This window comes from Mustela nivalis (genome assembly GCF_964662115.1).
Source record: "Mustela nivalis genome assembly, chromosome: 5".
Lineage (NCBI taxonomy): Eukaryota > Metazoa > Chordata > Mammalia > Carnivora > Mustelidae > Mustela > Mustela nivalis.
Window position 1 is genome coordinate 7,725,868 of NC_139024.1, and position 26,558 is coordinate 7,752,425.

General features: G+C 53.5%; 1 protein-coding gene across 1 annotated transcript in view; it reads right to left on the reverse strand.

The window, feature by feature from the left end:
• The window catches only part of IGF2R (insulin like growth factor 2 receptor), a 95,644-nt gene that overhangs the window by 28,554 nt on the left and 40,532 nt on the right, over positions 1-26,558 (reverse strand). Inside the window, exons 8-27 of the mRNA XM_082729508.1 lie at positions 24,945-25,107; positions 24,594-24,768; positions 23,664-23,767; positions 18,526-18,690; positions 15,850-15,990; positions 14,508-14,648; positions 13,266-13,403; positions 12,506-12,653; positions 11,810-11,987; positions 11,059-11,174; positions 10,442-10,610; positions 9,101-9,280; positions 6,773-6,874; positions 5,565-5,666; positions 3,507-3,702; positions 2,521-2,691; positions 1,873-2,016; positions 1,618-1,793; positions 1,270-1,357; positions 578-793 (exon numbers count right to left, since the gene is read on the reverse strand). Of these exons, the coding sequence (XP_082585634.1) occupies positions 578-793; positions 1,270-1,357; positions 1,618-1,793; positions 1,873-2,016; positions 2,521-2,691; positions 3,507-3,702; positions 5,565-5,666; positions 6,773-6,874; positions 9,101-9,280; positions 10,442-10,610; positions 11,059-11,174; positions 11,810-11,987; positions 12,506-12,653; positions 13,266-13,403; positions 14,508-14,648; positions 15,850-15,990; positions 18,526-18,690; positions 23,664-23,767; positions 24,594-24,768; positions 24,945-25,107 (3,013 nt within the window). The remainder of the gene's footprint in view (positions 1-577; positions 794-1,269; positions 1,358-1,617; positions 1,794-1,872; positions 2,017-2,520; positions 2,692-3,506; positions 3,703-5,564; positions 5,667-6,772; positions 6,875-9,100; positions 9,281-10,441; positions 10,611-11,058; positions 11,175-11,809; positions 11,988-12,505; positions 12,654-13,265; positions 13,404-14,507; positions 14,649-15,849; positions 15,991-18,525; positions 18,691-23,663; positions 23,768-24,593; positions 24,769-24,944; positions 25,108-26,558) is intronic.

Sequence of the window (26,558 nt, forward strand, 5' to 3'; positions counted from 1 at the left end):
AAGTTCTTCAACTTAGGGGCAGCCGGGGGCTCAGTTAAGCGTCCGACTCCTGGTTTCGGCTCAGGTCGTGATCTCAGGGCCGCGGGATGGAACCCGTGCTCAAGGAGGAATCTGCCTGAGCTCCTCTACCTCTGCCCCTCCCCCCACCTTGTGCCCACGAGCTCTCTCGCTCTTTCTACAATACAATCTTTAAACGTTCTTAAACACACTTCACTTGCCCAGCTGCGGAGGCAGCACTGTGAACAACAGCCTGCGCTGTAAGTTCCGAGCCAAACCCCGTCCTAGATGCCTCCCCTCTGACTCAAATCTAGAAAGTACTACCTCAGAATACCCACCACTGGCTACTTCAGCCTGCCCCGAGTTAAAATAAAGCATCAACAACTGGAATTACTAAGAACAAATAGATAAGATGCTCTCACAACATCTGCCGGTACAGATTCTGCTGAAGAAAATCAAATGACATCAGAAGCACCATGAACACGGCTTTCTTCTGACTCTAGAAAGAGGCCCCCCTTCAGTGTAACACCTTAACACGTAATTCCTCTGTTGCACAAGAGCAGAAAAAACCACACAGTACCTGCCACTTTCTGAAATCCCTCGGGTCCCCGCTTCTCCTGACACGAAGAGATCGCCTTGGACTTGTCACTAGTGGAGCAGACCTTTGAGGACAGCGTGCCACAGACACGGAAGTAATAGGCGTACTCGCCCGCGGTCACGACGGTGTCGTTGGCAGCCAGCGGCTTCAGGTCGTACAAGTTGCCGTGCCTCGGGTCCTTCACTTCACAGTTGTCTCCTTCAAGAACACACAGAAATGAAGGGCAACCGTGATCCCACGGACACTCACACTGTCGGGCAAAAAACGTCTTCTGATGTTTAATCAGGTGATTACTGTCTTAAAATAAGCATTAAATACCATTTCCACGTTTTCTCATCGTGCTTGAACACACAGTATAAACTACCTATCAGACAGCCTTCCAGAAAAGCCAAGGGTAAAGATCCACTTAACGAATCAAAACGCCAAGTTAAGGTTCCTAAATGCAGGAAGGCAATAACCGCCCATCACTCCAGGCAGAAGAGGAGGATGTCACTGGCAAAGCCAGCCAAGCACCAGAGTCAAAACCCACGGGTAGGAAACCATCCCTCCACTACGTAGCATCTCAGGACCATGCACGTGGCCAACGCGACGGGGTTTTGCACCTAGGATGCTGTCTGGAGTCTCTGCTACTTCAGCCGTTTACAACTATCGGGGGGCGGGACCCCAGGTCTTACCTTCCACTCTGATGACGGGACAGGCTTCCACCGTTCTCCAGACAAACACATACTCACAATCATCCAGAAGCTGAAATGTTGGGGATCCCTATAACAGAAACCGACAACTTACGTTTTTATGTTTTAAAGTCCGTCAGAAAGATAGCCGCAATTAGCCTCCAGCTTTCAATCTCCACGAGGCGAAACATAGAGCACTCGTTAAATACATGTAGGACGTGGAGAAGAATCTAGCCAAATGCTACTGAAGGCCTAACGCCCAGGAAAGCAGGGGCAGCTCCGGACGCAGAGAGGAGACGCAGAGAAGGGAGGCGCCGACGGGCAGGCGCGGGCGTTCAGCCGCTCACGCACCGAGGTCTGAGCGCACTCGAGCATGATCCTGGTGGAGAAGCGCTGGTTCCCGCACTTGTCGCCGTTGACGTAGACGATACTCAGGGACCCGTTCGCCGCGGCCTGGGGGCTGATCTGCACCACGCCCAGGTTCCAGCTGTTGTCTTCTGACACCAGGCAGGACCCCACTGCGCTGCCTGCAAGAGCCGGGAGCTCGACTGGGGCCGGGGGCGGGAGGACGGGAGACGGAACTGAAGTCAAATGCTCTCAACTCACCATGGCATCCAGGAATATAAGGGAGGGGGTTGCAAACACTCAAATAGAAAGTTCTCTTTCTTCCATCAGCCGAGGTGTCCACAGCAGTCCAGGGCTTCCTGACTCTGCTTAAGCCACTCAGGTCATACTCATTCCCAGCATCGTCTGCAATACACGGGAACACAGGCTAGCCCTGCTTTCTCGCTGACCGCAGACCCCTCATGCACGAAACTGACGCCGGATGCTAAGGTCTCGGGCGAGCCACCGGAAGCCCGGAGTCTTCCTACAGACACGTACACTCCCTCTGCCCCTCTAAGCTGCCCTTCGCAAGGGGGACCACTGACAGGAGGTACAGAGCCTGAGGCCTCCTTGGGACACTGTTCGGCATCCGGGGTGCACCTTACACAGCTTCCCAGCCTTTCTTTTAGGTCCTCAAATAAGATCTGATAATATGTCTTTCCCCTGAGTTTTCTTCTGTTCTTAAGCAGCTTCTGATCCCAAAATATAGATTAAAACCCTTAGTCCAGATTCTCTTCAAGAGAAACATCTCAGGCATAAGGATCAAAGAGGCACAGAACACAAACAAGCCAGACACGTGCGTGTAGACAGACTCACACACACATGCATGCCCTTGACCGGCCTTCCTAAACCGGGTCCTCTCAGTCTTACCTGTGACCTGGCAATCCACAGGAGAAGGGACGCAGGCCAGTGCAGTCTCAAACTCAAAGAAAGTGTTTCGGATCCCCCGGCCAGAGTCAATGTCCTGATGCAGGAATGTGGGGTTTCCTGGGTAAACATCATCGTTGCAAACGAAGCGGATGATAAAGGTATCAGCAGTCCCTGGGGAATGAAGAGGCCAGACTTTAAGAAACAGAGCAGCCATCACGATTCATCCCAGAGCAGCAGCGGCCACTGGGAACAAACCTCACAGCCCCCCTTTAAAATGACGACACCACCATGCTGGTCTGCTTCCCAAGGCCTGACATGAACTGCTGAGTAGCCACTCTCACTGCAATAGTGATCCACACAACCACGGGCTCATGGGGTGAACATAACGTCCTCTGTCCTGATATTCCAGAAAACAGGGAACCGCAGCATCCGCTCATCAACCCAAACATGAGCTAATGTCATTGATTCCCGGACAATACTGAGTTCCTAGTACACAGGAGTGAACGAAAGATATGTTTCCGAACACAGAATATACTGGGGAGGCTGTGGGCAGGGGGCGGGGGCCACTGAAGGGCTCCTGCAGCCAGGGGTGGCAGCAAGCCACGGAAGGACCCGCAGCAGTCCACGGGGTGGCAGGTAACGCCATCATCCCCATTCGGTCCAGGGGGCACCTGAAGCAAAGAGGTTTAGTAGCAAGCCAGAGATGACAGAGCTTTACGTCCAAGAACCTCCTGAGCGGCTGACTGTTGGGAGGCTGGGACCGGGGCAGGAGGAGGGAGAGCCAACAGCACAACCCCACTCGTGAAAGGGCCGCACGCCGGGGCCTGGCAGAGCACACAGGACGATTAGGGAGTGTGGGGCCATGGCCCAGAAGCGGGAGGTGGGGGACAGGACAGCAGATGGCTCTCGGTACATGCCCAGAAGGCTCCCAGTCACGAAGACCCCGGGACACCCAAGAGCTGCACCACACATGGTCCAGAGCTCACCTGTGGCGGGGGAAAGTGGCCCTTTGTAGGTCAGGGTTATAAAGCCCTCCGTGGACAGCTGCAGGCTTTTCTCGAGTCCAACCGGCCTTTCTGGCTTCAGGTTCTTGAGATCCTCTGTCTCAATTTCCGCCTCGCAGCCAGAGGCTGGTTTTCCATCGATGGTCCCGCACACGGGCATCGCACCACACACGTTAAACTGGGGGCCAGACAGCGAGAACCACGCACGTTAACTCGGGCCACGTAACTCGCCACCAACAAGAGCCCCAGCAACTCAAACGCTGCCCCATGACCCAGACAGCGTTCAAGTACCAAGCACACGCTCGGGCCGTTCAGCCCTGAAGTTCGCACGAAAGGCAACATCTGAAGCCCAATGACAATGCCCATGAGCTGCTTCAGAGGAACACGCAGCGCGCTTCCTGACACAGCGCCACGTCCATGAAGGCAAGAGGTTCGCCGCAGGGGACAGAATGCGGACAGCGTGCTGTCAGCGAGGCAGGACATGCTCTGTAGCAGGAAGACCCAGGGCGGCTCCTCCGCTTCCGCTAAGCACTCGTGGACGGCATGTCCACCCTCGAGGTTACACGCTGAAAGCACTTTTCTTAAAAACTGAAGCCCCCTACTCCGGAAATGGCCACCGGGTGGGCTATGCGCAGGAGACCTCGGGGACAAAATGCTGGGGCGGGTTCCCTTTCCTTCTTTCAAGGTCTCATCTGTGAATGAGCATCACGGCTGAGAGAAGCCCGGGCCTGCCCTGCTGAGCCGTGGGCACTGGCTTCTGGCTGCCTGCACCCGCGGCCCCTCCGACTGAGGGGGCAGGCCCCCGGGAGATGCCTCCCTCAGCAGCTTCAGCAGCGAGGGAGGGCCCCAGGGGGACCTGGGGGCAGCGGAGCCCAGCAGGACCAGGGGACGAGGGCACAAAGCCAGGGAGTCGGCTGGAAGGCCGTGTTGCCCTAAGTGGATGGATGGCAGCAGGCCGTGATGTCGCCCAGGACCCACAACACACCTGCCACCTCCTGACGCCCCTGCCGGCAGCCACACGCAGAGCCTGCTGGCTGCTTCTAGCACGTTCTTTATGAGGTAGAGCACCTTCCAGCATGTCCTCTACGTGGGTCAACAATGTTCTCGTCTGCCTGCCTGCCTCTCAGTCTCACGTGTGGGCACATATGCTCTCGCCTATTATAAACCAAACTGCCTGAACAATCTGGGAGTCGGGGGTAGGTGGAGGACCTGCCGAAGAGCTGCTGAGGGGCAAACGCTGTTCCGTGCTCTGCCGGGCACGAAACAAGCTGTATGCTCTCCTGTGTGAGGTGTACCCGCACCTCGGTATCAAATCTACAAAAACGTTCTTATCCCAACTTCGTGTTTTCGAAGGTTATTCTCTCATTCCACCAGGCCTATCAATGAAACAAGTGCTAGCAGAAGGTTCTAGAACATGGCCACCTGGGTCATCTCTCGTTTCAGGATCAGGTAACTACCACTTCCCCTTGACTGGTGGTTCTCAGACTCGAGGGGCATCGGAATCACCCAGGGGATGGTTAAAACAAACTCATGGATCCACCGCACAAAAATCTGTATTTCTAACAAATTCCAGGTGACGCTGACGCTGCTGGTCCAAAACCACCGCTCCAGACACACAGCAACAGATCAGGAACAACTTATTTTTGGGAAAATAGCACCCTCACATCAGCACTATGACAGGATGGGACTGAGTTTTTCCTCCCTTTCCCCTTGAATTTGGGTTTTTCGTCTCCTCCTGGGGGAGACCTGCCATCGCTGCGCCATTCCTCAAGACACCAGCCACCAGCCTCCCCAGCGGCGGGGACTTCAGTGACACCGGCCACCGGCCACCCCAGCGGTGGGGACTTCAGTGCATCTCAAGACACCGGCCACCGGCCTCCCTAGAGGCGGGGACTTCAGTGACACCGGCCACCAGCCTCCCCAGCGGCGGGGACTTCAGTGCATCTCAAGACACCGGCCACCGGCCTCCCCAGCGGCGGGGACTTCAGTGCAGACTGCCTTGTTTCAGAGCAAACTGGAAATTCATCACATAACTCTTACCACAAAAGTCTTCCCGATTCCCGGGACCACGTATCCTTGGGAAGTGTTCAGAGGGTTAAGGTCGAACACAAAGCCACTGTTCGGGTCCCTTATGGAACAGGCCTGCAAGAGAAACAGGGAACTCAGACGACACAACGTACCTCCCAAGCCTGCGCACACGGACCTCACAGAACACATGCTTCTCACTGACCTCAAACCCCCAGCAGACAGCGGGCATGATTGATTAAGAACAAAAAACAAGCAAAAAAACCTTAAAGTTGGTTTAAGTGTTCTGTTTTCCACCTCACTTATTCACTTAAAGGCAATGGTGATGGGAGGCACAAGGTACCTCACGTCCCTCCTCTTCTAAGAGGCTTCTAGGAGGCTGCTTCCTGCGCAGCCCACCGGACGCGGGGCAAGGAGCAGCAGCCCCAGCCGCGGTACGCATGGCCGAGGACAGAGCGCGGCACCCTGCCCTCCCCGCCCTCCGCAGGCTCCACCAGCCCACGACCCTGGCTGGAACGGCCGTTCAGGAGAGCCTGGGTTCTGTTGCTAAACCGGAGATTTTAAGGTGGAGGGAGAGAAAGAAGTCCCACCACGGAGAAAACAGCCAGGGCTGTGGGAACCACAAGTCTCCCTTTGGAGTCAGAGAGCACATCACAGCGCAGCCCGCTGCCAGGCCCCGCAGGGCTCACCTGAGGGCACGAGCACAGGCCACGCCCAAGAGCAGGACGCCCCAGGAGGGCAACAGACACACAGAAGAAATGGCAGTAACGGGGCTGGGGTCGGAGTTTTAGAACCTCGAGCATCACACCGAAACAGACGGGCCAGGTCCCGTAGATGACGGGGCACTGGTATGTGTGAGATCTTAAAGCGACGTGCTCACCACTCACTTGTCGGCAGCGGCAGCGGCGAACCCTCCGAGCCCCCCGGGGCAGGGATGCCACCACAACACAAATGGGACAAGGGAATGGAGCATGGAGCAAAGGGCAGAAGCCTGCAGTCGGCGGGGAGTAAGGCTGAGGGTCTGGTTCTTAGCCCAGCATCTGCGAGCCGGGGTGGGGGAGAGACGCGAACAGGAGTCCCAGAGGTCTGCTGTCAACACGCAGGAAACGGGGGCGCCACTAACAGATCTGGAAGCACGAGGGAAGGGGCGGTGCAGAGCCGGGACACCCGGGTGGGAAGGTTCAGAGCCGGCTCAGCGAGACACCCCCCGACCGCACCCGTACCTGGTCTGTGTCCGTCGTTATTTGGATAGGACAGGCGGCCTCTGTGTTCCACAGGAAACTGACCACACACTCCCAACTGAGGGAAAATATGGGGTGAGGATTCTGAAAGAGTAAACCCAGGGAACAGTCAGCACAACAGGACGAGCTCAATCTCACCACACAGCAGCGGCCAGACCCTACTGAACGTTTCACGGTGTATCCGTGATCAGCCAGCTGCCTGTGTGCACTGGCTAGTTATGACGGAATGTCCTCACTATTCCTACTAAAAAGATGGTACCCCTCAGGCTTGGATGTCACAAAATTCACCTGAGGTCATGGGGCAGTAAACGGCACAACCAAGGTCCAAGTCTTGCGTTTCAGCCTGTGCTTCTGAGAAACGCTCTATGCTAAGAACACACAACGTGAGAAGCCAGGCACAGAGTTCACCTACGTAAGCCGAAAACTGGGGAGAACTGACCTGGGGGGTCAGAGGCCAGTGCAGGGGCAGAGAAGTGACTGGAAGGGGCGCCCGTGCTCCGTGCAGCTGCTCCCGGCTCAGTGAGCGCTCCGGGCTGTCCATGTCACGTACACTCTGTGCACTTTTCTGGGTGTGTTTGAGAGAGAAGTTCCCCAAACATGTGCAGGACCACGTTCTGCAGCAACAGCAGCTCACGCCGACAGTTTATCACGCCACCAGGAGTTGTGTTAGCATTTCTCAACAGAGCCTCCCCATGACCCCAGGAACCCGGTTCTGTCATCACCCACCATGTGTACACAAACGAGAACACAGGGGCCCAGGGAGTCAGGACACCTGCCCAGGCTCGCAGGAGAAGGAAATGGCTGCCGCCTGATGGGGAGCCCACACCTCGCCCCCCGAGCACCCTCGGACCTGGAAGTCCCCCACCCTCTTGGCCTCGACACCCGTCCCAGTAAAACAGAAGCACATCAGTCCCTACTGCCCCACGGTGTGAAAAGGAACTGCTTTAGCCGTGAAAGTTCTCAAAGTCCCGTGGCTTGCGGAACCCTGCAGACGTGACCCCTGCTCACGGTCTCTGGCTGCACGGGGCATGGCCAGCCCCACACAGGCCCTTGGAGATACAGTGACTATGGGAGGCCACTCTGAAAACACAACACAGTCCACATAAGGTGTCACAGGAAGGCTGGAAAACTGAGAACCCCAGAAAACCGCCTGGAACAGTCCAGTATGTCCACGGCAACGAGAAACCACAGTGGGAAGAGGGAGGCAGGCGAGGCTCTAAGGAGGGGTCACAGACATGCCCAGAGATGGCAAGGACTGGGCTGGGCAGCTGGGAACCCTTCCTGAGACTGAGGAAGAAAGCAGCCAACCCAACCCCAGGCTAATCACGGAATGTGTTTACTGTTCGGTCATGGAACACCTCTCTTGCACAACACCGGCCCACACTCACCCAGCTAATAACTTCATCCCCTTATCAGAGACCCCTTCTTGACCTCTAAAGAAATCATCTCCTGGAAAAAATCGTGTGTTTGCAAATGACACAGAGACCTCAGGATCTGCAGGGCACCCGAAATGTAGGAGACAAAGTCCCCGGGACCGCCAGCCCTGGGTGCACTGGGTGCTCTTCCTTCCATGAAGCCAGAGGACTCGGCACGTGGACCTGACCCTTTTAAATAACTTATTCAATAATTAATGTGAATTCCGCTATCTCCACTCTGCATTCATCTAAGAGTCTGGCAATTATTCAAAAAATACATGACCCAGATATAAATGTGAAACCCCAGGTTAAAAAGCAACTGGGTTTGTGACAGCCAAGTTCTGAGCATGAGAGCCAGGGATGGGGCCTAACACCATGAAGGTATTTCATGCCACTGAATTGAACGCCTAAAAAAGGCTTAAATGGTACATTTTATGTTATTTATACGTTTCACTGACTTTTTTTTTTCAAGGAAAACGATTGGGACCATACGACGACCTCCAGAACAGTTTTATTTGTGGAATTTTTTCTTCTGCTCCTCCCTGGCTGAGGAACTCAGGGCCAGGAGCAATCTCTGTAACTTTCTCTACCTCCTGGCCTTCATTTTTTATCCTTGATTTGCCCACAAATCACACACATAACCCTCACTGTTCATCTGTAGCCCTGAGCGGCACTGACCCCAGCTTCCTTGTCTATGAATGTCCCTAAGACCTGTTCTGCCGTCAGGGTCCCCCATCACCAGCTGACAAGAACTAAGGGACAGGAGCGCGTCCACACAAAACCCTAAGAGGAACCACCACGCCAGACCCCTTCATCTCCAGAAGACACACATCGACTGGCCCTCTGCCACAGAAGACCCCGAAGGAAGCAAGGTCATGGGCCACGCGCGCCTTACCAGGCTGCCCCTGGAACAGACGAGATGGATCCTGGTGGTGTAGGTGGTCAGCCTCCCATCGCTGGTGGTGCACGCCGAGCCGTTCACGTACTCTATGAGGAGGCTGCCGCTGTCCTCCACCGTAGGGCCTCCCTTTGCGACCCCCAAGTTACTGATGGATGCTACCTCAGAAAAGGAGCCCTGCAAACGAACGGGTCTATTAGGTTTTCCCTCCGCAGAGAAAACAAGGCTTCTTCCTGACTGCTACATTTGATTCTTGTTATTCACAGCACGTATGCTCTGTGAAGTCATCACAAACACTGCCCCATCACGCCCGGGGAAACACGTACCTATACAGACACCATCCCACAGAGATGATGATCTTAAATCCTAAGAACTTCTGCTGGAACATTCTATTTTATTTTATGACAATAAATGTGGTGTGTGATGGGTCTGAGGTTGTCCCAACAGGCATCTAAGATGGGCCTCGAGCCCTACCCCCAGACCCCACACAGCCCCTCGTGTCCCCTTCCACGGTCATCGATCGGACAGACCTCGAGAAGGAAGAGCTTGGCCTGGCCCCGCCTCCAATGGGAATGCACTCTGGAGCCACTCCACACACGTCCACAAAGGACTGGGGCACTAAAGGTTTTGATCTGGGGCCACAGGCCTGTGCTGGCAAGGCAGTGCTTCACACACACAGAACCCGTGGACAGCGAGGACTGACTGTACTCTGAGGCCATGGCTCCACAGAGAGTGCACACACAGGTGTGCCCGCGCACACGCCCAGCGGGGAATGTCACTCCTACCCACCAGGGCGCGCTCCAAGCTGCCACATGACAGGCACCAGGAGAAGTACGTTCCCGACGTGCCACGCCCTATTTTCAAAGCAGCATGTGTACATCTTTATTTTAAAATTCCCTGAGCATGAAGAACACAGGCAAAGGGCCCAGAGCTGTGGCAGTCACCGCACTGGATCAGGGAGGAGGCGCCCCAAGCAAGGGAGCACGCACAGCCCCGCCACAGCCACAGCAACGGTCCCGCGCCACGCTCCCCTGCGTGAGCGGAAGCAAGAGCCTCTGGAGCCAAAAACCATTCTTCACAGAAGGCTACGGACTGAAGGACGCTCGTGAGCTCCAGCAAGACCAGGCATCGGAGCGTCCTCCACCCTGTGCCGTGATCGGAGGCCGCCAGCTCCAAGGCATTTCGTGAAGTTCTAAATCTGAACGACGACTCGAGCGTGATCACGTGTAGGGGGGCGCTCCTCCTGCTCAGGGGGTTTTGTCCCAGCAGCCGGGTCCACTCTAAAATACCTGCCTCCACCCGCCGAGTCACGTGCTCTGCAGGGAGGGCGAGACCCACCTGCTCATTCTTGTACCTCATCTGGCACACCGACGCATACCGATCGCAGCCCGGCACCGGGTTCAGAGGGCGACACACGTTTATGTAGTATTTCCTCCACGAGCTGTGCTCGCCCGCGTTGTCCATGGCGTACCAGTTTCCTCCACGACCGCCCTCGGATTTTGCGAGACTAAAATGTGAAGGCAAAATGCATGCTTCTGATGCTAACAGACGCCAGTCTGACAATTCGTTTCTAAGAAGTTACGGACAGACAGGACGAAACTGCCCTGCCCATCAAACCACGGGACGCAGCTCACCGTGACTCACAACACCCACGACTAGCTCGACCTTCACTGACCTCGCACGCAGCGGGACCCTGCACCGGCCCCCTCCCCCTCCGTGTTGTAAATGATGCAGCTGCAGACAGACTTTGCTATGACGAAGAGCAGTCAACGTCACAAAGGCGACCAGAGCGTTGTTAGAATTCCTTCTGCTTAAAACTCCCCAGCTTGGCCCTGCACCCCCAGAACTTACTTGACTCCCCATTATCCACCCAGTTACGAGCTCACCAGCCAAGCCTAAGCCAACCTGGACCCAGGCCGGGGCCAAGGCCAAGGGCAGGATAGCTCTGCCCTCACCTGGAGAGATCGTACTGCTCCATTGTGGAGGGGTCGGTCACCACGCACTCCAGGGGCTCCACTGGGCAGGCGTAACTGGTGTACCACCGGAAGTTGTAGGTAGAGTTATCTTCCTCCTGATCACGTGACAAGAAGAGAAAAGGGATATATGGCAAAGAAAAAGCAGAACATTAACACAAAGTCAGCATTTAAGAAACGGCTGGCACTTTCCCTAAGTAAGAACCACAGGAAAGAAAGTCTACTTTGCCCGTCTACACCTGTCTTATTACAAAGGACGATGTCCCAGTAATAGATTAAGACTCAGCTGAGTAGCATCAGCATGATTTGTGATGCAAGTTTCGTACACAAAATCAACAGGGTCGCGGGTAACCACCGAGGTGCACGGTCCAAAGAATAACCAGCTTGGATGAATGGTGCCTACGTATCCTGGCAACTCTAAAAAGATTAATTACAATCATAGGAGATGTTGATTGGCCAAGAAACCAGACAAATAATAGCTCTGCTTCATAATAAAGGGCCCATGACAGGGTCCTGTATCTCAGGGAGCCAGACACTTTGATGGATTCTCCCCAGGAAAGACCACAGCTCACGCCTCACCTGTGGTTAGAACCTCATTTCATTCCAGAGAAGTCACCAGCCCTGTTCCACCCACTGTTGTCCTGCCCCCTGTCTTTACGAGACCAGAGTTCTCTCCCTCTCGGCTCTCCTTGGTGACGGAAGCCCATGCGCGCTCACGCCGCACAGCTCCTACCTGATACTCAGGTACACCAACTCCGGCCTCTCGGTCACAGAGGAAAGTGATCAATGTGGCTCTTGGTGTGTGTTTTTCATTATTATAGGGCGTGCCATCTTTGTAGTTCAACTGGATCATGCCATCGTAATAGGACAGTTTAGCATTGCTCAGTCCCAAGTTCCAAACCTTATTACCACTAAAACAAGCAAACAAGCATCTCTTAGGAAGGACAGCAGGGCCAGAAGGGCTGTCATGCTGTGACCCGGAGCAAGGCCACCGCAGTGCAGGGGTGGGGGGCGCGGGGGTAATGTCCGTGACCCAGGGCTACAGATCACCGGGGTCTGTGGTGGGGCCAAAGGGCAGCCTCACCCCACACCAGAACCCAAGGCCACACTCAGCATAGCTGGCTTAAGGTACAACCACCCCCACTGAGCTATTACCACACCGAACAGAGAAACATGTGCGTATCTAACAACCGAGACATGCAAGCTTTGCTGAAGTAAGGTATTATAAACTCCGAGTGTGCGTGTGGCCTGCTTCCTTTCCAGGAAATGGAGCTCCTGGCATCCTCTGCTTTTGAGGCCAGGGCTGCTTAGAGTTGCACGCTCCCTGAAAAGCAATGATGTCTGTGGAGAACACACCTACTCCTGAATAAAACATCTGTCAGTATGAGATATCTAAGGAAAGTCCATAACTAAAAAGGAAGTTACTTGCATTTTGGCTAATTGACAGGCTCCGGAGCCCGGCGGACAGGAACTCAGAGACACCGCACCGCAAACATTTATGTAGAACTCATACTTGTCGGTGTCGACTCTATATGCACCATTTTTCTTTGTGAGAGGTGACAGATCGAAAGAAAACCCTAAGGAAGAGTGAAAATGACGCCATATGTAAGGTCAGTCAGACCACAGTTGAGAAGGGTGGCCCCAGGCTCACAGCTTCAAAGACAATCTTCCCAGGAACCGGCCACTGACAGGGAGCCGCAAAATGGCCAAAAAGATGTTTTCCCCTCAGGCCACAGGAACGGAACTGGCGGACATCTCCCCTGGAGATGGATTTGCCACCACCATGTCCACTTTACCGCGTTAACCTAAAACCAGACTGAAGGTCCAAAACTGCCGATGAAAAACCAACCAGTCCATGTGAAGCTAGATGACCACAACACAGTGACCTTCTTGAAAAGTCAAAGGCAGGTTTCTAGGCCATTAACTTATGCAAAGAGCCTGTCCAAACACCATTCATTTCCTTGTGGTCCTCACATTCTGTACTCAGTGCACACTGCCCTCTACCATGCATCTAAGACGTAGTAGCTTCCTCATTATCTCCACAGACACCAGGACTCTGGTGAAACAGTATTAGTCTAGTTCTCAAGTGGAGTAGTTCTTAAACTCCCACAGGAAATATTTACGAAAAGAAAAAAAAAATCTAAGCCATTGGAGAGGGCACCCCACCAAGGTGGTGTGTGCGCACACACCTGCCTGGGAGTCAAAGACCGTGCAGTTCTCGCCCTCCGTTTTGGACAGCACGCAGGCGGCGGCTGTATGCCACTCGAGCTCATAGAAGCAGCCGTCGTCCTCGGAGGTTCTCAGCACTGGGGCACTTTCCAGATCACCTGTCAGTGAGGAAGACAAATGGATCACTAATCGGTCCTCAACTAAAAATAGTCCCACAAATACTGGGATTCCGCTGACATGAGGTTCCTAGAGTAGTCAAACCTGTGGAGGCAAGAAAGAAGGGCAGTTGCCAGGGACGGGGGTGGGGAGCTCGTGCTCAGTGAGGACAGAGTGGGAAGATGAGAAAGTTCTGGAGACAGTCGGTGGCGATGGCAGCACGACACCGGGAATGTGCTTCAGGCCACTGAGCCGGACACCCGAGGAAGGCCAAATGCTGAATTTCATGTTATGCGCATTTTACTACAGTTTTTTAAAAACAGTAAATGTTGTGTTATATATATATCACCCACAACTCAAAAAACACTCAAAAATAAAAAAATAGTCCTAGCCCTTGACCATCTCCCACAGCTGGGCACTTATCCAAAGAAAATATTTCAACAGGAGGCGGACAGGGGACCTGCGATAGCACAATCGCCAGCCCTGGAAACACGCTATTAATCCAACAATAGGGAAAATGGTTAAAAATAGTTAAGACCCAACCATTATCAACGAGGAAGTCCCTAAAAATTATAACTATGACCGCAAAACACAGAAGAGTATTCACGAAATGCCACGTTTTGAGGAACATTTAAAAAAAAAATTCCGAACATATACAGATTTTGACCCTGTTAAACAATGTAAACCTATAAATATAGATAAGTGAAGAAGAGCATTGTCTCTAAAGGGTGAGATCACGTACAACATTTTTCAAGCGCTTACGATTTTCCCCCTTTGGAGGAAGTAAAGCAGCCGCACAGCCGCGCAGTATCAGTCCCGAGGAAGAGGAAGCCGCACTGAGACCCATAACTCATTTGGAAAATTGCAACATGACGCTCTCGACACCATATGGTTTCTCCATTTCTGGACTGGTCTTGGGTGGGGGCTGGGGGCTCAAATCCACAGACCGCCTCTGCAGGTTCTAGAACTGGGAATGTGTGGTATGAACCCTTTCTACCTCCCCCTCTCGGCAGTGGCCTGTGAGAAACAGAAATGAAGGGCGCAGCCTCACCCGGGACAGAAGCCACCAGCACATGTCGCCTCTCCCCTTTCTCAAAAGGGCTCACCTGGCTTACAGATGAGTGTTATGTTAGTCGTTATCTTCTTGTGGCCACAGTCGCTACCGTCGGTATAGGAGAGCTGAAGGTTCCCTTTCTCTTTCGTGGGAGAAGAAACGAACTTGCCTAGACTTTTAAATCCATCCTTATCTGGAAGAAAGGGAAAACAGAAGACATAATTATAAATGATGACGATGTAAAAAAAAAGAGGTACAAACGCGTCAGCCAGGACCCAGCAGGGTGCTGTGACCTCTTCCCAGCCCGCCCAGTCTGGCGCCGTGGTCGGTGGGTTTTTCTCGAGGGACAGGTTTGGCCAGGCCGTGGCAGCCACACTGAGGACACCAAGGCCACCTCTAGGCCCACTGGGACAGAGCAGTAACGATAAACAACATCTCGCTCCGTGGGCACGAGAGACAGACAGCAAGCGTGCATGTCACACCATCCCAGAAAGTAACACCCTTCCCCGACTTCCAGGGCCTTGCTCCCCTGAAAACACAGGTCTTTTGAAAGCACAGCCAAGAAGCTAGAGTTTGTCCCGGGACCAAAGCAGAAACTAACTGAACCTGTCCAGCAAGCCAGGCAGGTGACTACTTCATTCTTGAGTCAGTTGACTTTTACTATGAAGCCCTGAAACTCCGTCCCCAGCCCTGCTTACACAGAGGCATGGGCGCGCCCGGACCAGCTTCGGGAGACATATCAGCAATTCGGAATACCGGGGTAATTCCCAAAACCCAACCTGGGTTCACAACTCTTTATCTAATGTTTGTAACAGATTCTGATTACTTCCCCCGCCTCTCATTTTCCAGGGGAGTCTTAAGTGGCAGACAACTCTCGTGCAAAACGTCTGCGTCAAAGCCTCTGCAGGAAAACCACGGGACCGATAGAATTACAGCAGGAGGAACCCAAGGGGCACAAGTACTCTTCTATGGAGAATACGATGAGACGCCACTCGTCCAAAGCCATAACTTAACAGTCACGGGCAGTAAAGCTGTTAAAAACTCAAAATCAGTTTCATACAAGAACTGGCAACGTTATTCTCCAAGTTACAAAGGGAAAAGATGACCAAGTAACTCCAAGCCTGGCTCCTTCTTCTGTCCCCGGTTACAGGGGCAGCTCACCTCAGACGGCTCTGGCCACTCCGTGGCAGCGGAGCACTTAGTTTCTAGAGCACACCGAGCAGTTACCTACATGTGAGTCCCTTTCCTCCCCGTCCCGGATACGCGGAACCCAGAGAGAGGAGACGGCAGAAACCACAGGAGGATTCTCCAACTTGCTCCAAACCGGATGCAGCCGAGTTCTGTGTGCCTTTGGGAAAACCAGCACCGTGGGCCCCAGTGTGGCCACAACTCACCGACGGAGCAGGCGGCCGCATCTTCAGGGCAGCCTCTGGCCTGGCCTTCCTGCAGCACTCTGTGGCAGATGTTAACAAAGAAGGGCTTCTTTTCTGTTTCCCCCTCGCTGCCATCCACAGCTTCCCAATTCTGTTCCACTTCTATAATTTTAAAAGAAAAAAAAATTCTTTTAGCCAGAGGCAATGATTATTTCTCTGTGAGTCACACCATAAATGGTGATTAAGCCAAAGGAAAAGACCCAAAGCTCACCAAGCATGTAGTCCCTTAAACCCCAGTACTCACGTTTCTGGATGCAGCAGACCAAAGGCACAGAAATTCACTGAGCTCCTCAGGCTTCTCTTCATGGAACAGAAACAAAGCACGCCCCAATACCTCCTCAGAAGAGTAGCCTTACCACGAGGTAGGGACAGGGAATCAATCAGCGAGACTCTCCCAAGCACCGAAGTGTGAGATCAGAAACGGAAAAGCACATCCAGATGGCGACCCGTGCCTCGCACCTGGCCGAGCACCACGCTTTCGGTCCCACGCCCTCCTCCGACCACCAGGAAGGTCAAAGACACCTGCCCCCACTTCCCCACCAGCAGACCTAGTGCAGGCCATGCTTTGTTTCAGGAAAATAACAAAACACACTGGTCCCTGAGCTCAAACATCTTGTGATCCAGTCACGTACGAACAGAATCAGAACTTCACAGAAGATCGAGGGCGTGCGCGCCGAGTGGAAAGAGCAGGACCCTGAATCGGAGGTGACCCACAAGCAGTGGCCAAAGAGATGAGTTAGAAATGTGTGTGAAGGGCATACAGAGACTGAGGCACTCCTTTTACAGACAGGATGCTGGGGTTCAGAAGGGAAAGGCCACCACTCGTCAGGGTAACAGTCACTCTGCAGAGCTATGTGCCAATGTCAACACCTGAGAAGAGCCCATAGGAGGCCATGCAAAGACAAACAGTGACAAGGCCGGGGGAGTGGGGTGAGCTGACAAGCTGTAAGGCAGGACAACTGTTTAAAGCTAGCAAGGAAGGAGTTCTGAGGCAACCTCAGCAGTCTGTGTGGATCCTGAGGAAATGCTCAGGTCCCTGGAGAGCCCAATGGGGGGGCACGCGTCGGCTGCGTGAGCGCATGTGTCTCTGTATTGCTCACCGGCCCCTGTGTGTGTCTGTACGCGGTGGCATGTAAACAACAGTGCCCGACAAAGGGCTCTCACAGTACCACCCAGCTTAGTGAGACAAAGCTGAGGCCTGCAGGAGGCAGACATCTCACTCAGGACCAAGCACAACACCGTGTTCTCTTTCCACCGCACCAAGCCGAGCTCTTCGCAAACACGTGTGTACCAGCACTGAACCACGGCACCACTCCCAGCTGACCAGGTGCTGAGTGACTAACGTGCAAAGTACACTTGCTGCCAAGGTAGTTCATCAAACCTGAACATTTAGAGAGGTCTCGTGTCAAAAAGCAGCTCTCCGACACTCCTTACAAGAGAGGAATCCGTCCTTCTACTATCATATTGTCCCAACCAGATGAGGACTCAGAGTGCATGAGTCATCACTCCCACGGCACGGGTAACTCTGTGACTCTAGGCAAGCATTCTACCTCAGATATTATCTGCACAGATGCAATTTGCTTCCACTTACACCTAATCCCAGGGCTGCCGAAAGGGCAAAACTAAAAATGTCCCAACTAGATTCAGCTTCCCCGTGGGGAACCCCGATTCTTAGCACTCGGTCTCTCGACACACACCCCCTCCCCAACCCCCATGAAGTTCAAAGGCCTGGGGCAGGGGTCATGTTCGCCAGGACCCGGTCTGGTACCTGTCACATAGCCTATGCCCCACGACACCTGCAGAGCAGACTACCTCCTGCTCGGCCAGTCTCTACCGTGAAGCTGGGTCTCAAGGACAGACCTCTTCACTCGGATACAGCGAGGAACATGGCATCCGAGGGCTCCCAGCCCATTTGCCTTTCAGCCCCACAAGCATCAGAGGTTGCACAGGAAATGCAGACCCCACTTCAGAGAGAGTTTGTCTTAACAAAGGAGGAAAGCATGGGGGTCAAAATAAGAGTGAACCCAGCCACACTGGGTTCCGACCCTGAAGCCCGACAGGCCAGGGGTGAGGTGGAAACACGGCCCACTTGAAGCAGGCTGCTGTAGGACTCTAAACTTCCGCTGCTGACGGTTTTTGACTGAGATGTAAGTGACATGGAACACGGTAGTCGTTTCAGGTGGACAACGTTGTGACTTGATCTGTGTGCCCCCATGTTTAGTTACCATCCACACCACACACAGATACAAATGTGTACGTGTGTGTGTGTGAGGAGAACTTTCAAGATCTCCTTTCTTAGCAACAAGAACGTGTATCTAAAATTAAAAACTTTCTAATCACAAAGTTCAAGGCCTGGGACGTGGCCCTTTTTACTAAACTAGGATAAGATTCGCCAGGGCGTCCCAATTAGAACAGTCCTGCCAACCTCAAACTCAGGTATTTTACCTCCTAATTCAGCGTCATTCCTAATAATTTGTGTAACTGCTGCATAAAAAGGCGGGGGGGGAGAGGCCAGGAAACAATCAGCTGACAGTTCAAGAAAAGGAAGAGCATTTCCAAAGGTTTTCATAGGGAAAGAGGCAAGAGAAGGTTCCCGTGACCAGGCGGACGGAGCCCCACGGGGTGTGCGGGCCCTACCTGAGTGCCGGGCCAGCGCCGACAGGTCATATCGCTTCTTCCCATCAGTCACACTGCAGAGGAGATCCTCCTTCTCCTTCACACAGGCGTACTTGGTGTCCCACGTGAAGAAGTAGGTGCAGTCTACCTCCCCGGTGAATATGGGCACTCCTTTCCCATCGTTAACTGTGCAATTGGAGAAGGGAAAAAACAAGCACTCCATTATGTGACCAAAACCCGGTCAGCCCACTGGCCACGCTGCCAGCAGGGCAGTGCCAAGCCCCAGACATCAGAGGTGTCAGAGATTGGACACCTTCTCTGGAGTCTCAGACAATCCCAACCCCTCAGTAGCAGGCCTCTGTCCCTTCCACCTTTAGGAGGGTCTCAGTAAGCCATCAGGCCGTTCGCAACACGTTCGCCGTGGGCATGAAACGGGGGCCTGACGAGGAACATGTGAGCCCCCGGGCAGGGCTTGCCACGCACGGGCTGTGGTCAGCCCCGAACAGACTTGTGCGTGGACCCCGCATCAGACAACAAGGGAATCACCCACAGGCGGACGGAGACCAGAGCTAGAGCTCTAGGAGCGCCGCTGGCTTTCTGATGCAATGGCGAGCAGGGCGCGTTCCCTGAGATTCATCTCTGAGCTGAAACAAAAGGGTCACTGGGGATAGCCACCCCATCGAAGTGCCGAGGCCCACGTGCCCTCCCAGAGCCCAAGGCACGCCTCCAGACATCCCAGCATCCTTGACCCTCAGGCCTTCATCGGGGTCCCATGCTCCGCTCGCCACATGTTCGGGGGCCCTGATGCCACACGTCCAGGGGCCCTGATGGCTCAGCTCCAGCCTGAGAGCCAGCGCTTCCTGGGCCACTGCCCTGATCCACACAGCCTGGGATTCGGCAAACTTTGGTCATTTTTCCCTTACTAGAAATATCCCCTCGTCTTTCCAAGCTGGTGGACTGCTGGCACAGAGCTCTGTTTTCCACCCCTTGATGGTTTAACAACTCTCCTCTGGACCTCCTGCATGATTTGCCTTTCTTGAGGTCTGGTGCCCTGAAGTGCACAATGTTCTAAAGGAAAGGGAAATAATATTTTGTACCAAGGGCAAATGATGTTTTGATTGCAACTTCTCTTAAATCTTTAATATTATAAACACGATAATTATAATACCAGCAAGAGCAGCCGGTGTGTTCGGAGCACAACCTGAACCAGGCACCGAGCATCGAAGGGCTACAGGGGGGCGGTCTGCATAAAGCGGGCTCAGGGTTGAGGACTTGACAGATCTTGGCATATTAATTCCATGGCACAGGTACAGTTCCAGCCCCACTTTTATAGATTAAGGGGGGGGAGGGGAGGTTAAACAATTTGCGTATGGTTTCCTAGCTAGAAAGCAGAGGAGCCAGGACTCAAACCCAGACAGTCTGGCTCATAACCATAACCACAAGGCAATACTTCCCTACACTACTGCGGAGCTTTTTTTCTTTCCTTTTTTTTTTCCTCTTAAATGATGGACTTGAAGCCATTCTTAAGATGCAGCACTCCCAGCTTCCCTCCCTCTCCGGCTGTGACCCGCTGCGACCCACCGTTGCCTGCCCCGACCCACCGTCGCCCCGACCCACCGTCGCCCCGACCCAGACCCACCATCCCCGACTGTCGGCCCCTCCCTCCACCCGCAGCGGAACTCTTCCGCAGGTCACCCCGCCCACGTGGCTGCGGACGGCTTCCTCCCGCTGGGTCTGTCTGGGTTTGCGTCTCACGATGTGGAACAGATCTGTGTTTCCCACAAACCTGGAGCACTCGCCGCGTTTCTCTTTGAGCAGGTGAAGTCTACAAACCATTAAATGACACTAGGCCTGGTCCGGGTATCCAGCCCCACTCTGGAGCTGATTCTGTGTCTGAACCTTACTGAGGAGGGAGCACCCGTTTTCGTCACTGGGGAGCATCTCGACTCGCGTTCCTTCTTCACCGCCCAGTGAACTGTAGAAGAGTGATAAAGCCGGAACGACCCAGCTCAGGGGAAACGAGTTCCTGCCGTGGAACCCAGTCACTCTCCGCCCACACTATCGTCCCACCTCACGCTTCAGCAAAGACAAAGCTACCCACTCACCCGACCAGTTTAATTCTCCCTCTCGCTGCACAGCTAGACTGCATTTCCAGCCTCCTGGCCTCCGAGGTGGGGCTATGCCACTTAGCTCTAGCCCATTTTTTTTTTTAAAATACTGTTCCCATTCTGCAGAATCCTCGGAGGCCAAGTCTGCAGACAGCAACACCATGGCATGGGAGGCATGAGACAGGCCCGCGGACCGGAGCCCTGCTGCCAGCACCTCCAATGACCTGCCCTGAACTGAAGAAAATAAACCTTTAACACAGTGAGCCAGTTAAATTTGTGGGTAGCTTCGTACCAGCCTATTCCAATATATCACTCATCCAAAAAAAAAAAAAAAAAAAAAAAAAAGAACAAACCTGATTTCATATCCTTCTCTGACAAGATCCCCAATAGTAAGTATCACATTACAGCGAACTAGATGTTGGCTGCCGAACAAAGGGCTGTGTGTATGTGCACACACACGGGCTTGAAGAATGAATGCACGCACCTCTGGGCCTTAAAAACACTTAAGCCCTAGAATCGTGAACATATATAATTCTAGAACATACAAGTTAAAACTATAAACCACATCCTATTACGTAACCAATTAACACCCATTCACATTAAAAAAATTACATTATTACATTTATCCAAATAAACAAAATCCACCAAGGGATTTTTCTCTAAGAACTCTAAATTTAAGTTTGGACGAAATAATAATGCAGTAACTTTTACAGTACATAGTTTGCTCCAAAGTCTGAAATTGAATCACAGAGCTGGAAGGAGTCATAAATATTTTATGACCACCTCCAGCATGAGAGTAGGCTCAAAACCTCTCACAAAACCTCTAACATCTCGCTGTCCGGTCCTCTTGCCACCCTCCTAACTCAAACAGCCTAGGACGACACTAAGTTTCTGCATGAGGACATCTCTGTGAACCCTGTCAGGCCGGCGAGAGGCCGAGCTCACAAGAAGGAGCGGACGTGGGGTGGGACGTTCTGACCCATCGGTGCTGACGTAAAGTTTATATGAAGCCAATGTGCCAAAATACTAGCAACTGTTGAATAGAGAGTGGTGAGCATATAGACTTTCACCGTAACGTTCTATGTGTATGTTTGAAAACCGTTAGCGGTAAAGAAAGAGGAGGGAAAGGCGGCCATCGGTGCTTCCTTCACCCTCAGCAAGTTCCACACGAGTTCTGAGTGCCGGCGCCTCATCCCAGCCGCCCCAGACTCTGTACCCTTCTCAATATCCTCCTCACCTGCTGGGATCTATTTAGATCACTATTCTATCAGCCCAGCATGCTCAAATGAGATCAGTGCGCGCGCAAAGATCTCAGCCAAGTCATTTATAAAAAGCCCAGAAAAGAACGGGGCCAAAAGGGGTAAAGACAAGGTCGGAGGGAGACTTGAACCAGAGGAGTCGGCCAACAGCGAAGCAGCTCGGCCAGCAGGGGAGGGCGGGCGCCAAGGGGCCTGGTGGCCTGGGGACACAGCATGAGGAGCAGGGCACACTTCCCAGGCCTGGGGACACAGTGGAAGGGAGATACTTCAGAGGCAGTCCCCTCAAAGCCTGAAGAGGAGAGGAGGACGGAAGAAGGACGGGGCGTCTGAGGAGGGCAGCGGGGTGCTCAAACCACACGGGAGACGCGCCCAAACCAGCCATTCACCCTCCACCTCAAGCCCTGGGGACTCCACACTGATTTCTACAGAAAACCCAACTTCTCCACAGGACTTACGTGCTTCTCACCCTCCATTTGAGGGTCTTTAGCCACGTCCAGAATCTGAAGCTCTGACCTAGTCACACCTGCCCACATTCAGGCCTTTGCGTGAGCCGCTCCCTTTGCCACAGAGACCAGTCCCCATGGCCACCCGACCTCCATGCCTGGCTAACTGTGACTCAGCCACGGCGTTCACCGAGCAGCTCCTCCTCTTTCCCTAACAGCCCGACCAGCTTCGCCAAACCGAGGACTCCCTCCCGACAGGGTCCTGGCTGCCATACTCGCCCGCGGCCCTGGTCCGGCCGGCACGACCCGCACTCCAGGCTCCGTGCCGTCTCCCCCTCTACACTCCGGAAGCACACGCGAGGCGGGGCGGGGAGCCAGGAATGAAGGGCACTGTGATTCAAAGCCTCCCATCCGCTCTACTCCAAGCTCCCTCCTCGCCTGTCGCTGAGGCAATGTACTAGAGCCTGGTGCGAATCACAACCTCCCTGACCCCCTTCACCGTCACCAACACGAGCCTCCAGCACAGTTTACGTCGTGTGCAGCTACCCTCCCCGAGCTCCTGCTGAACCGCACAGGAACCGGCCTCATCACGACTGGCCCTCGGCGGGGTCGCGGGGTCTCTGGAGCCTCTGTGGCGGTGCAGCCCACTGCAAGCAGGCCGGCTCCAGTACAAGCTCCAAGCAGAGGCCCAGCCTGCCTGTGCGCGTCTGGGGTCCCAGCCTAGAGGCTGACGAGTGTGACAGTCCTCTGGTAACTATGGAACCCCGTCACCTCCCCGCAGATGCAGACTGTGCCCGGGAGCATCGCGATACGGACTGCAGCACAGCTTTCTGAAACGCTAGCACCACTGTGACCTCAAGAGAGCCTATCCTCATTGCTCGGTAAAACCAAAAGCTCCACTCAAACTTGCCCTGTGACCTCCTGTGATCCCCCATACCCCGCCTCTACCACAGGGTCGCTCATTTGCAGAAAGGGTCGTCTTGAGACTTCCTTCAGAAAAGAAGGGCTCTTTAGTGACTGCCCCTCGAGGGTGGGGGGGAACCCACCCCGCTGACCGGCACACGCTCTGGTGCGAGCCAGAATTCGAGAAAGAAATGCTTTCCCAGCAAGCCCAGGGCTGGGCCCCTTCCCAAAACAAACAGCAGAGGAAGATGGAAACAGGATGTGTGTGTCACGGGTGGGACGGGTAGAAGGGGCGCTCCTACCCACCCCAACAGAGCAACCTAGTCTGCGGACCAGAGGGGGCCACGTCCAAAGCAGAACGTCTGCCTGGTCCGTCCGCACGCGGTTCCCGAGGACACACGTGCTCCCGTCACGGCCACGGGCGAGGACGTGTCGCCCGCGCTCACCTGCCGTCTTGTTGCACTCGAAGTTTATGACACTCATCCGCTGGAAGCCGGAGCTGCACTTTTCCCCTCCAGAATAGATCAGGGTGAGGTCCCCATCGGAGTACCTGGATGTTTGCGACACAGACACAGGGGTTGGGGGAACCGAGAAAGAAGCTCGAATCGTTACGCGTCTCCACATGAAGCCTTCTGCATACCCTCTGCCATCAGCACTGACATAAAACAGCAAGCTCTCGGGCCAGCTGGGGGAAAAACGTCTAAAGGAAATGAGTTCCAAATGTATGGGCTTGTCGTCCTCCTGCTTCAAAGTAATAGCTGGCGGGAAGAAAGCACTGAAGGTTTTGCTGTGAGCATGAAAACTCTTCCACTCGTTCTGGATTTTGCACAAAATAAATAAGTCCAGAGAAACACACAGTGTATCTAGCAACTGCCATAAACACGCTCTCACCTGAGCGACCCTGGACAGCGCCCATTTGCAGAGAGCTACGTTTTCCTAACACTTCTGTGAAGATGACTACCAAATTACGGGTCACAGGAATTGTACTGAGCGCGTTTCCTTAATTGTTTCAAACTTTGATGTAACGCTAATGGCATTTCAGATTCTCAAACGGCCAGAGAAAAATCAGAACTCCTCAGAAAAATGTATTTTAAAATACAAAGGCTGAATCAACTCTTAACCTAATGAAAGGCCTTTCCTACAGTGTGATTCCTTACACAAAACAGAGGATAAAGCGAACCGTTTTCACAGACACGGTCTTACTGGAAAGCCAGGGTCGGTGACAAACAGCAACTTGCCTATGTCAGACAGGAAGGAATGCGGATGAGCGGACCTGCCGGCTCCTTCATGGAAAACGGAAGGAGGAAGGTGACAAGGGGAGTCAGCTACGTTTCACAAAAACAGACACAATGCACTTGAAATTACTGTTTACACACCGGAGGGTTTGATTCTGGTATTTTCCAGCTACTTTGATTTGAGAGGGTTCAGCCTTCTTCACTTGGCAAACGGCGGCATCTTTCTTACTACAGAACGGTACTTCGACTTCTCCACAGACATTCAAATAAAACATATATTCCTTCCCGTCTGAAGTGTAGTAAGAGGAGGACGGACCTAAAGGAAGGGGAACCGATGAGCAGAGGCTCTGTTGTGTCCCCAGGTGCTAGAGGGTCAGGGCATCACCTCAGGCGTACCCGAACCCCTCTTGGAAACACCCGCCCAAGGACAGAGGCGAAGTGGTCCCCTTGGCACACGTGCGCCTTCCCGCTTCCTTTCGGAGCTCCCCGCACCTCTGTTCTGTCGCAGTGGCTGGAGGTCAACGGTGATGTCATGCTGCTCGCTGGTCAGAGAGCAGGTTTGACTCTCCAGATAATCTCTGTGGCACGCATACTCAGTGATCCACTCGATTTCGTAGCGGCAATTCGATTTTGCTGTGAGCTTGGGAATGGTGCCCTATCAAGAACGGTTTGAAAGGAGCAAAATTAATGTGGTTTTTTTTTTTTTGGAGATTTTATTTATTTGACAGAGAGAGATCCCAAGTAGGCAGAACTGCAGGCAGAGAGAGAGGAAGGGAAGCAGGCTCCCCGCTGAGCAGAGAGCTCGATGCGGGACTCGATCCCAGGACCCCGAGGATCATGACCTGAGCCGAAGGCAGTGGCTTAACCCACTGAGCCACCCAGGTGCCCCAAAACTAATGTTTTTAAATGCAGATTTTCCATGCTTCTGAAAAGCTCAAAGGTAGTTTGTTAGGTTTTTATGTTCTTCCATTCCTGTTTCAGACCAAGAACCACCTCAACACAGTTCCATCACGGGCATATAAACACCCTGTTTACTTGCAACCATTTCTGTCTCTTTTAAAGGAGTCACACTCAAGGTCCACCCAGGGAGCCCAGCCTGGACTCGACGTCCCCTGACAGCCACAGCCTCCACACGCAGCCGTGACTCAAGAAGGCACGCGGCCTGTTCCCTCCTTTCTACTGGAGCAGTAGGGAACGGGCCAGACGAACCCACAAGTTAAGCGGAAGTCGCCGTAGGTGTGTCTGGGGAGATGGTCCGTAACTCCTTTGCTCCGGTTGTCAAAGGGGCCTCGGGCACACCTCACTGGTCCTTGAATCTGCTCCTGCGCTGGGGGAAGCCAGGGCATGACCCGCTACAAACCCTAACTCTGCCAGAGACCAGCTTTTACAAACATGAGCTCAGATGCTCGTGTTTGGTGTGGACAGGGAAGGACATGATCACTGCTGACCAGAGAGTGCAGTGTCGCCCTTTGAACCATCCTTGGGAGAACGAGTGAGACAGTTCTTAGTACCAGGAATAGCCTCGCACCTCCAGAAACACCCCAGGGCCAATGCTGCCCGCGCCAGCCACGCACCAGGCACAAGACAAGGCGTCAGGACTACATACACGGGCTACAACTTAGTAATGACACAGAGCTTCAAGTCCAGTTCTGTCCGACTCAAAATCAAGGCTTTAACTACTTGGCTTGGGGACACCAGACATCTGGGAATGGGGCGCTAAGCGCCGAGTGGTGAAGCCAGGCACAGAAGGCCCCCCAGTGCAAGATGTGCTCATCAGGGAGGAAAAGGCAACTCCGTGGAGACAGAAGGTCACCTAGCAGCTGCCAGAGCAGGGGGTGCGGAGGGAGGGACGGCCCCCGAGCAGAGCGTTTCTTCGGGGCGATGGAAATACTCTCGCGTTAGGATCACACCACCAGTCGCACAGTTCGGTTACTCTGTTGTACAGGAGAATGCTACAGTATGTAAATTCAATAAAGCTTTCTTAAGAAGATCTATATGACAACGTGAACATTTACTAAAATTCCAGCTCCTAAGGGCATTCCATGAGCCTGGTAAACATTTAAAGAAACCCTCGAGTGTTCAGGTGTCGTATGTCACCCAGATCTG